This window comes from Hemiscyllium ocellatum, chromosome 47, assembly GCF_020745735.1.
Source record: "Hemiscyllium ocellatum isolate sHemOce1 chromosome 47, sHemOce1.pat.X.cur, whole genome shotgun sequence".
In the NCBI taxonomy this organism is placed as follows: Eukaryota; Metazoa; Chordata; class Chondrichthyes; order Orectolobiformes; family Hemiscylliidae; genus Hemiscyllium; species Hemiscyllium ocellatum.
Window position 1 is genome coordinate 6,228,294 of NC_083447.1, and position 11,707 is coordinate 6,240,000.

The window sequence follows — 11,707 nt, forward strand, 5'->3', positions numbered from 1 at the left end:
ATTTTGCACAAAGGTATTGGACATGAATGGGATTTATTTCATACGTTACAAATACATGAGGTTGTGCTACTGAAATTGCAGCTGGTCATATTGAACAGAGTCGATTTATTCCTGGCTGTTTGGGGCCTGAATCCTGAAACTGGGCTTGAGTGCCATCGATTCCACGGTTCCCTCTGACAGATCGTATAAAAAGAGATACCAATGTTGCACCTTCGCAAATTGGACCAAGGTGATTAAACTAGGACTGGTCACTGTAAGGTAGCAGTTGTGCAACGTTAAGTTGGTTCCCCCGAATTGCTGGTGAGCTGCTGTTTATCTGCAGCATGTTTCTGGGTCTGGGTTCACACACTTAATGAATACACCTTCCTCAGCCAACCCATTCCTGGAGCTTTGGGAGAAAGGATCTTGTACAGTAAAGACGCTACTTTCAAATGCACTTAATTGGCAGGCAAGTTAGTGAAAGGTGTTGGACAAAACGTCTGTCTCTGTGCCCCCGTCTGCCAGCAACTCCTCCCCCCCCCCCCCCCCCCCCCCCCAATCTACCTCTCCTGGGATCTGAGGTGAGGGCAAGTTTAGGTAATAGGAAGGAGGTTGGGAACCAGATGTGGCAACGGGCAAAATAATGGTGACAGGAGAGGAGGGACAAAACCTTTCTGTGCAGAGAATGATTCAGATCTAAAATGGTGTCTGTGTGTGTGTGTCTGTGTGAGCCTTTCAAAAGGATATTGGATAAATGTCCAAAGAAAGACGCTGTGCAGGGCCAAGGGGACAGGACTGGGGGTTGATGGTACTGGCTTTTCCAGCACCGACACGACCAGCCCAATGGCCTCCGTTAGCACTGTAGCTCTTCCGTGAGTTTATTACGTGTGTTGCCTTTCGTGAGCAACCAGCCACTCGGAACCTGACTGTCTGCACTGGTGCAGGAGAGAGCAACTGTACCATCACCCAGAAACCAGAGGCTGGTAGATATCAGCCCCTTCCTTGGGTGGGCAAGAGGAGGCGAGATAATCCAGTGAAAATAATCCATGCCTTTTATTGTGGAGGGGTGAATTGTTCGCGGTCTGCTGAAGCTGTATTAGATCAATTAGAGCCACTTCCAACACTCCTGTTGCGGTCTCATTAAATTCAAGAGTTGCTTGGCTGTGATTACTGACTGAATCTCCAGGGAGGCTGTAAGATAGATGAATGACAAAGATTTAGGATGCTTTTATCAGCTGGAGACTAATTGCTTCACTTGTTTAGCTACTTGCGAGTGGGTTTTTCTGACATAATAAAGAATCGTTCAGCCCTCAAAGGCTGCAGTCTCTGAGTGGGATGGGCTCCTTTACAGAGATAGCCTTGGATGTTAATTTTGTATAAAAACTGCAACGTACGTTGCATGAGTCCCATTTCTACATGAAAAGCGAGGCAGATTTTCATTTACAGCTTTGACAAAGGGTCAGTTAGACTAGAAACGTCGGCTCTTTTCTAAGATGCTGCCAGACCTGCTGAGATTTTCCAGCATTTTCTCTTTTGGTTTCATTTACATAAAACTCTTTGTGCCTCATGTCAGTTCACCTGAAAACCATCAATCGCATTTTAGCTGAGGCCCCTCCCCTGGGGTGAGTGTGTGTGACCCCACTGGGGCTGAGGCCCCTCCCCCAGGTTGTGTGAGAGACCCCAGTGGGGCTGAGGTCCCTCCCCCGGGTGTGTGTGTGTGACCCCAGTGGGGCTGAGGCCCCTCCCCCAGGTTGTGTGAGAGACCCCAGTGGGGCTGAGGCCCCTCCCCCGGGGTGTGTGTGTGTGACCCCAGTGGGGCTGAGGCCCCTCCCCCGGTATGTTACCAAACTGGAATTGAAACAGAAACTGCTGGAGAAACTCAGTGTGTCTGGGAGCCAGCGCTCCCACTAACAGCTGGGCAGCCTCTCTGTAGATCGGCCCGCGTTTCGATGCCATTCCCAACGTCAACGTTTGGTTTCGGAAGTCACTGCCGCACTCTGATGTAGGAGGGCGATGCAGAGGCAGCGCAGTACAAGGGACTGTAGCAAGCTGCTGGATTTCTGTGATATATCCACAAACCCTCCTCTCTGCTGTAGCCGTCTGCAGTCGTTCTCCATTTAAACAAAGTCCTGCTCCTCTCACTGATGTGCACAAGTACATTTCCGCATGTTTATGTTCCACCTGCTATGTTTTTACCCCCTCGTGGACCCCGGCCTGTATCCCTCTGCAGACTCTGTTAGCCTCGCCACTTGCCTTCCCACCTATGTTTTGTGCCATCTACAAACTTAAGACTTTCCTCGACCAAGTCACCTCGCAAATATACCTGTGGAACTCAACTAGTTACAGGTTACCACCTGGAAAATGCTCCTTCTTTTTCCCCCAATTCTTTATCTTCTATTAGTTAGCTAGTTGTCTATCCTCTTCACCAGACGCCAAAGTCTCTTGTCTTAATTAGTAAGCAAATGTGCAACACCTTTTTATGAAAGTGTTTTGAAAATCCAAAAATTTAACATTTGTTTCTCCTTTATCTACCTCCTCCTTAGTCTCCCGACAAATTCGAATAAGTTTCCCAATAATGATTTGACCATTTTTGTGAAGCTGTGCTGAATCTACTTGGAGTCAGGGGAGCGATAGCCCAGAGACCCCAGTAATGTTATGGCGACCTGGGCTTGAATCCCCACACAGCAGATGGTGGACTATTAATTCAATGAGAAATCTGGAAGTTAAGGTCTCATGATGGCTGTGAATCCATTGTTGATGGTCAGAAAACCCCATATGGTTCAGTTATTGCCATCCTTACCTGATCTGAACTGCACGTGACTCCAGACCCACAACACAGACTCTTAACTGCCCTCTGGGTAAATAGGGACTAACTGGTGATGCCCTCATCCCATGAATGATTTTGAAAAAACAGCATGAAAACAGACCCTTCGGCCCATCCAGTCCATGCTGACCATAATCCCAAACTAAACTAGTCCCTCCTGCCTGCTCCTGGTCCATATCCCTCCAAACCCTTCCTATTCATGTACTTATCCAAATGTCTTGTAAACATTGGAACTATACCCACATCCACCACTTCCTCTCGCATTTCATTCTACACATGAGCCATGATGTGGTTTTTTTTTAATAATGCCCCTCGTCTTTTTTAAGATCTTTCTCCCCTCACCTTAAAAATGTGCCCCCTTTATCTTGAAATCCCCCACCCTAGGGAAAAGACACCTGCCATTCTCCCTATCTATACCCCTCATGATTTTACAAACCACTAAGGTTGATAAGACCCCTCTGGATCCTTTTCAATCTTTCTCCTCTCTCCTTTTAATAAAGGCCCCCTAGTTTTGAACTCTATTCATCTTTTCCGTGCCTCTCAGATTTTATAAGGTCACCCCTCAACCTCCTACACCACAGTGAAACAAGTCTCAGCCTATCCGGCCTCTCCCCATAACTCAAACCCTCCAGTCCTAATCAATCAGACTGACTTGTATTGGCTATTACTAAATGCCCACCTGTTGGATCCTTTATGATGGACGCAAAAGTCCTCCATGACAGATGTTAGGCTGCCTTGCTTTTAGTAACCTGTTTATTCCCTTGATTCCTTTGTAGTTAATGATGTGATGTTGGCAGGTTTCCAATACTCCGGGACTTTTCCTGAATCCCAGAAGCGTGCGGTGCAGAAAGAGGCCATTCAGCCCGTCGTATCTGTACTAATTTGTTAAAGCCGCATTACCTGCTACTTTCCCCAAATCCTTGCACGTTTATTTTTTATACAAATAATCTATCAATGCCCTCTTGAATCTAAAGTTCCGTGTAAGATTGCTGCAAGTGCATCCACGATCTATATAACTAGTTTCTTTAAAATCTTAGGTTCCACAGCATTGATCAGCCTATGTCCTGTTAGCTCCCCTTGTAGATTTTTTCCTCTAGTGATCATTGTGTTTATTTCTCATTGTTAATTCCCCAGTTTCATTCTCAAAGAAGTATAGGTTCATTTTGTTCACCAAAGAAACTGCAGGTCTCCAGATTCAGAGACTGGGGTGGGTAGAGTTACAACATTTTAAAAGGCATTTGGAGGAGTTCACGGAGAGGAAGGTTTTGGGGATGACACCAGAATTTGTGGTACAGTGGACAGTGAGAAAGGTTATCTAAAGATTGCAAAGAGGTCTTGATCTATTGGCTGAGGAGAGTCAGATGGAGTTTCATTTCAATGAATGCATTTTGGGAAAACAATCAGGGGCTGGACTTACACAGTGAGTGGTGGGGCCCAGGGATTCTTTTTTTTAAAATTCGTTCACGGAATGAGGGCATAGCTGGCCAGGCAGCTTTTACTGCCCATCCCTAATTGCCCAGAGGGCAGTTAAGAGTCAACCCCATTGCTGTGGGTCTGGAGTCAACGCATAGGTCACACCAGGTAAGGATGGCAGATTCCTTCCCTAAAGGACATTAGTGACCCAAATGAGTTTTTCTGACAATCAGCAATGGATTCCTGATTGTCACAGACTCTTATAATTCCAATTATTTATTGGATTCAAATTACAAATTGCTGCCATGGTGGGATTTGAACCTGGGACCCCAGAACATTTACCTGCGTCTTTGGGTTAAGAGTCCAGTGATAATACCACTAGACCATTGCCTCCACTGCTTGTAGTATAGAACAGAGAGACCAATGGGTTCAGGTACATAATTCTTTGAAAGGTAGACAGGATGGTTACGATGGCGTTTTAGCACACTTGCCTTCATTGCTCAGTATAGGTGTTAGGGCGACATTTTGAGATTGTACAAGATGTTGGTGAGGCCTCTTGAGGGGTGAAGTTATTGAGGTTTATAAAACCATGAGGAGAATGGATAGGGTGATTGACCCAGGTCTTTTCCCTAGAGTGGGAGAGTTCAAAACTAGGGGCACATTTTTAAAGTGAGAGGATGAAGATTTTAAAAGGACATGGGGGCAATCTTTTTTACAGTGATTGGTTTGTGTGAGGAATGACCTTCCAGAGGAAGTGGTGGGTGTGGGTACGGTTGCAATGTTGAAAGACTTTTGGATAAGTCCATGACTAGGAAATGTTTGGAGGGATATGGGCCAGGAGCAGGCAGGAGGGACTAATTTAGTTTGGAATGATTGTCAGTGTGGATCAGAGGGTCTGTTTCCGTGCTGTATGATTCTATTTCAAACCCACTCTGCTGTATCTTCGTCCGATATGGCCAACAGCTGATTTGGTTTTGGATGTCGGACTTTAAGCTCTGGTCAAATTGCATGCAGACCATTGGCTGTCCCAACACAGGTGTAGCATGACCTGCCAGTAAATGCTTTTTCAACAATGAATCTCTCTCTCTCTCCCTGTCCCTTGTAGACATTGTATTGTTTGGGCTGCTCTTTCTTTCTTTCTGTCAATTGTCAAACAGCCGAGGGAAGAAATGTGCCCCTGGGCTCAGTTGTTGATGTCTCTCTGACAGCTCTGTCCCTTGCTCTCACTTTACCATCTGCCCCCTGCCTCGGGCTGACTACAGCACGCAATTTAAAATACCCCTGCAGTTTAAGCAGCCGGTTAGCAGCTTTCAACACCGAAGGTCTTTTGTTTTTCCCGAGAGAACGGCTTGCTCTTCAGGCGAAGCCTTGGGACACCTTCCTAACACGATGCATTTGTTGCTCTCGGAGGGAGGGAGTGGGGAAGCAGTTCCCTAGCAGCCACAAGGTGGCACTGTCTCCTTCCCTTGTGGTGGCCCACATTGTCCGGCCTTTGCTACAACCAACCCCCTCCACTGGGTTTGCAGGTGCCCCAGGTCTTGCCCCACATCACCGCTCCTCACAAGCAGAGGCTGACTGTGATGGTGGACGGGCTATTCGCACGTAGAAGTCATCGCAACCGATAGTGCACACCATGCAACGGGAGGGGGTTTAGAGTCGTAAGCACAGAAACGGGCCCTTCGGCCCAACTTGTCCCTGCCAACCACATTTCCTAAATTGCCCTGGGTCGGGGCAGCTCCAACAACACTCGAGATGCTCAGCGCCATCAAGGAAGTAGCAGCCCCATTTGATTGGCACTGCATCCACAAACATCCACTCCCTCCCCCACCGACGCTCAGTAGCAGCAGTGTGTACCATCTACAAAATGCACTGCGGAAATTCACCAAAGATCCTCAGGCAGCACCTTCCAAACCCACAGCCACTTCCATCTAGAAGGACAAGGGCAGCAGATACATGGGAACACCACCCCCTGCAAGTTCCCCTTGACTCGCCATCCTGACTTGGAAATATATTGCTGTTCCTTCAGTGTCGCTGGGTCAGAATCCTGGAATTCCCTCCCTCAGGGCATTGTGGGTCAACCCAGCAGGGGGACCGCAGCGGTTCAAGAAGGCAGCTCACCCCCACCTTCTCAAGGGGCAACTAGGGACAGGCAATAAATGCTGGTTGGGTTGGCGATGCCCACGTTACACAGGTGGATAAAAAAAGAATTTGTTTGAGCATAGGTAAATGGGACTATGTCCCTCTAAACCTCTCCTGTTCACACACCTATCTAAATGTGTTTTAAATGATATAATCGTACTCGCCTCCACCATTTCCTCTGGCAGGGTCTTGATGGCTATCACTTTGTGTTGAACCTCAGGAGATGGGAGGGATATTAAAGGAAAATTTCATATCCATTTTTACTGTGGAGAAAGAACTGGCGGCTAGAGGGCTCAAGGAACTAAATATTGATGTTTTGAAAACCGTTCACATCACAGAAGAGGAAGTGCTGGAGATCTTAGAATCAAAGGTGGCTAAATCTCCAGGACCTGATCAAGGACGTTTCCAGGACATTGTGGGAAGTTAGGGAGGAAATTGCGAGGCCCCTTGCAAATACATCTGTACTATCTATAACCCTGGGTGAGGTGCCAGAGGACTGGAGGGTGCCTAATGGTGTGCCATTGTTTAAGAAAGGATGCGAGGAGAAGCTTGGGAACTATAGGCCGGAGAGCCTGAATTTGATTTTGGGTAAGTTGCCAGAGGTGATTCTGAAAGGTGCTTTTGGAAAGGCAAGGAACGCTTAGGGATAGTCAGCATAGCTGTGTGTGAGGGAAATGGTGTCTCTCAAACTTCGCGGAGTTTTGTTTTGAGGAAATAACCAAGATTCATGAGAGCAATTATTTACTTGGACTTTTGTAAAACTTTGGATGAGGTTCCGCATGGAGGACGAATTAGTAAAGTTAGATCACGTGGGATTCGGGGGGATCTTGCCAATTGGGTCCAAAATTGGCTTCATAGCAGGAAACAGAGTGGTGATGGAGGATTGCTTTTTGGACTGGAGGCCCGTGACCTGTGACCACAAGGATTGGTGCTGAGCCCACTTTTGTTTGGCGTTTTATCTAAATGATTTAGACGAGAATATAGAAAGCATGTTAGTAAGTTTGTGGGTGACACCAACATTAGTGGTATAATAGACAGTGAAAAAGTCTATCTAACATTACAAATGCATCTTGATCTATTGGGCCAATGGGCTGAGTAGTGGCAGATGGAGTTTAATTTGGATAAATGTGAGGTGCTGCACTATGGTAAAACAAACAGGAGGAGTGACTTGTACAATTAAAAACAGTGCCTTCAATGTTGTAGATTAGAGACACCAGGGATTCAGGCACATAATTCTTTGAAGTTTGCATCACACATCGACAGGGCGAAAAGTGAGGACTGCAGATGCTGGAGATCAGAGTTGAGAATGTGGTGCTGGAAAAGCACAGCCAGTCAGGCAGCATCTGGGGCGCCTATATAGAAGGCGTTTAGCATGCTCGTCTTCGTTGTTCAGATGACTGAATATAGGAGTGGGTTGAGGTTGTACAGGACGTTGGTGAAGTCTTTTCTGGAGTACTGTGTCCAGTTCTGGTCTCCCTGTTGTAGGGAGGATATTATTAAGCCGGAAATGGTTCAGAAGAGGTTTACCAGGATGTTACCAAGAATGAAGGGTTTGAGTTATAGAGAAAGACTGGTTAGGCTGGGACATTTTTGACTGGAATGTCCAAGGTTGAGGGGTAACCTTTTATAGTGGTTTATAAACGGGTTTTGAGATTTGTAGCTCAGGTTGAGGTTCTGGATGTAGGTTTGCTCACTGAGCTGGAAGGTTCATTTCCAGACATTTCGTCACCGCACTAGGTAACATTTCAGTGGGCCTCTGGATGAAGCACTGCTGATGATTTCTGCTTTCTATTTATATGTTTGGGTCCCTTTGGGTTGGTGATGTCACTTCCTGTGGTGCTGTCACTTCCTGTTCTTACTCTCAGGGGGTGTAGATGGGGTCTGATTCGATGTGTTTGTCGATAGAGTTCCGGTTGGAATGCCATGCTTCTAGGAATTCTCATGCGTGTCTCTGTATGGCTTGTCCTAGCATGGATGTGTTGTCTCAGTCGAAGTGGTGTCCTTCCTTATCTGTACATAAGGATATGCATGTATGTGAGAGAGGGTCATGTTGTTTTGTGGCTGGTTGATGTTCATGTATCCTGGTGGCTAGTTTTCTACCTGTTTGTGCAATGTAGTAGTTACAGTTCTTGCAAGGTATTTTAGAAATGACATTGGTTTTGTTTGTTGTCTGTGTGGGGTCTTTCAAGTTTATTAGCTGCTGTTTTAATGTGTTGTCTGGTTTGTGGGCTACCATGATGCCAAGGGGTCTGAGTAGAAAATGTGTTGCTGGAAAAGCGCAGCAGGTCAGGCAGCATCCAAAGAGCAGGAGAATCGACGTTTCGGGCATGAGCCGTTCTTCAGGAATCTGTAGAGGGAGGATTCCTGAAGAAGGGCTCATGCCTAAAACGTCGATGATGCTGCCTAACCTGCTGTGCTTTTCCAGCAGTAAGTTTTCAGCTCTGATCTCCAGCATCTGCAGTCCTCACCTTCTCCTCAAGGGGTCTGGGTAGTCTGGCAGTCATTTCCGAGATGTCTTTGATGTAGGGAAGAGCGGCTAGGGTTTCTGGATGTGTTTTGTCTGCTTGTTTGGGTTTGTTGCTGAGAAATCGGCAGACTGTGTTCATTGGGTACCCTTTCTTTTTGCTCTGCGTAGTTCCTCTGTGCTGCAGTGTGTGTTGGCTTATTGAAATAATATTCTGATGCTGATTCATTTGTGGATGTTGGGATGATTGCTTCTGTAGTTCAATATTTGGTCCATATGTGGTGTTTTCTTATAGATTTATAGAGGTTTATAAAATCATGAGTATCAACAAAGTTAATTGTCGGTGTCTTTTCCCTAAAGTGGGAGATTTCAAGACTGGGGAGCCCATTTTTAAGGTGAGAGGAGAAAGATTTAAAAAGGACGAGGGGCAATGTTTTTACACGAGAGTGGATGGTGTGCGGAATGAAGTTCTAGATGTGGGTGCAGTTACAATGTCTAACAGATATTTGGATGAATAGGAAAGGTTTGGAGGGATTTGGGAGAAGCGAGTTTTGAGACGTTTTGTAGCTCAGATTGAGCCTGCTTTTTATTTATATGTTTGAGTTTCCTTGGGACCCAAGGAAGTATAAATAGAAAGTGGGCTACACCACCGGTGCTTCATTCAGGGGCTCACTGAAGATGTTACCTAGTATGGTGATGAAACGTCTGAAAACGAGCCTTCCAGCTCAGTGAGCAAACCTACATCCAGGATATGAGAGAAGTTGGAATGATGGTTAGCATGGACTGGTTGGACCGAAAGGTCTCTTTCCGTGCTGTATGACTCTATTCTGTTTTATGTTTTTCTTTAAAGCTCAGTCTGTGACTACCAGTGAACATCTCTCTGAATCCAGTCTCAGGGATCCAATCCCAGGATTGATACTGGGCTCACACGCTGGATGTGTATCAGCAGTGGAAGGATCTGTGTCATTGGCAGCTCCATACAAATAGCAAGAGGCCATTCAGCCCCTTGGACCAGTTCAGCCATTCTGTTTGATCATGGTGGATATTTTTCTGAACTATTTTCAACCCTTTTTATTCCGTAACCCTCATCCCCTTAGCCAACAAACGTTGATCAATCTCAGCCTTAAACCTTTCAGCTAATGTCTGGTCTGTACAGTTGATGGTGGAGATTGTTCTGGATTTCCATAAGGTTTGTGTTAGGGAGTGCTGCCTGATGTCACCCTCCATGCCGGTACGCTGCTCACTCTCTTGAGGAGACGGTGATTTCATGGCCGTGTCACCTGGCCAGCTATCCAGAGGCTCAGGCTAATGTCCAGGGGGAGTGGGTTCAAGTCCCACCTCAGCAACTGTCAAAACTCACTCGGTTCTCTAATACCCATGAGGGAGTGAAATCCACCAACGCTACCCAGTCTGGCCTACAGATCCTTCCACTGTTGATACACATCCACTTTGCGCCCAGCATTAATTCAGAGTCATGTTCACTGGTAGTCGCAGACTGAGCTTTAAGAAAAACACAAAACAGAATAAAGTCATACTGCGTGACTCCAGCCCACAGTGACGTGGTTACCCATTGCAAGGACTGAGCATGGTCTCCGTTCAGGGAGGAAGAGGGATGACCATCGGATGCTGGGTCTTGCAGTGATGGGATACCCACGCCCTGTAAAAGAATCAAGCAAAGTAAAACTGTAGCAGCCTGACTGACTGATTGTCAGGCGAAGTTCTGTTGTTCTTTTTCTCTCTCTCCCCCTTGTTTTCTGTCTATCTCTATTAGTTCTTCTCTCTTTCCCCCTCTCTCTCTTTCTATCTCCCTCACCCCATCTGACTGTCGTCTTCGCTTCTCCCCACCCAACCCTCCACACACGCACACACTGGTCTCTGACACCACCACACCCCCGCAACCCCGTTTCTTTTGCTCGCTCTCACTCTCTGTCCCTCTCCTCTCACTCCCCCCAACCCTGCACCCCTGGTCTCTGTGTTCCTCCAGATCTCCCTTGTTTTTCACTATCTCCCTTATTTTCTCTCTCTCATCCTCCCAACCCACCACCAGCAGAGGAGACCGTTTCTCTAGTTGAAATACTTCAATTCTTCTGTTCAGTTGCAGCTGTAAATGTTGATTAAAGGGAAACAGTTGCTGATTTCTGGCGTTGGACTGAACCTGCTTCTGTTCCTTGCTAGGCGACTCTCTCATGTTTCTGGTCATCGATCGTACTATTTACATGGAGCAGGCAGTGAGCTGCAACACGCCTTGGTCCAGTTTACAATCAGCAAACTCCTCAACAAGGTGAGGCCCTTTGATGCTACTGAGTGACTCTGTATTTCCATAGAATGCCTACAGTATGGAAACAGGCCCTTTGGCCCAACAAGTCCACACTGACCCTCCAACGAGTAACTCACCCAGACCCATTCCCCATTACTCTACATTTACTCCTGACTAATGTGCCTAACCTACACATCCCTGAACATTACGGGGCAATTTCCCATGGCCAATCCACCCTGACCTGCACATCTCTGGACTGTGGGAGGAAACCGGAGCACTCGGAGGAAACCCATGCAGACGCTGAGAGAATGTGAAAACTCCACACACACAGTCACCCGAGGCTAGAATTGAACCTGGGTCTCTGGCGCTGGGAGGCAACACTGCTAACCACTGAGCCACCGTGCCACCCAATTTGCTGCCTTACCCCAATTCCAACTCCCATTCACAAAACTAGCATTCATCTGGCTAAGGATGGAGCAAGAGCTGGGGTGCATTCCCCAGAGGATTCAGTCTCGATACTCCACACCGAGTACGTGGAGATTGCTGATCTCAAAACAGCCATTCCCAAATTTACCTACCTCATGTCGATATAGGATGAAATATACATTGATTTTTCCTGTCAGTATTGAGT

At 46.8% G+C, this 11,707-nt stretch overlaps 1 protein-coding gene across 3 annotated transcripts in view; it reads left to right on the forward strand.

Annotated features, from left to right (window-relative positions):
- sars2 (seryl-tRNA synthetase 2, mitochondrial) overlaps nucleotides 1–11,707 on the forward strand; it is a 52,783-nt gene that overhangs the window by 16,882 nt on the left and 24,194 nt on the right. For all 3 annotated transcript variants that reach the window (XM_060855980.1, XM_060855981.1, XM_060855982.1), the window contains exon 7: nucleotides 10,995–11,100. In XM_060855980.1, coding sequence (XP_060711963.1) covers nucleotides 10,995–11,100 — 106 coding nt within the window. The remainder of the gene's footprint in view (nucleotides 1–10,994; nucleotides 11,101–11,707) is intronic.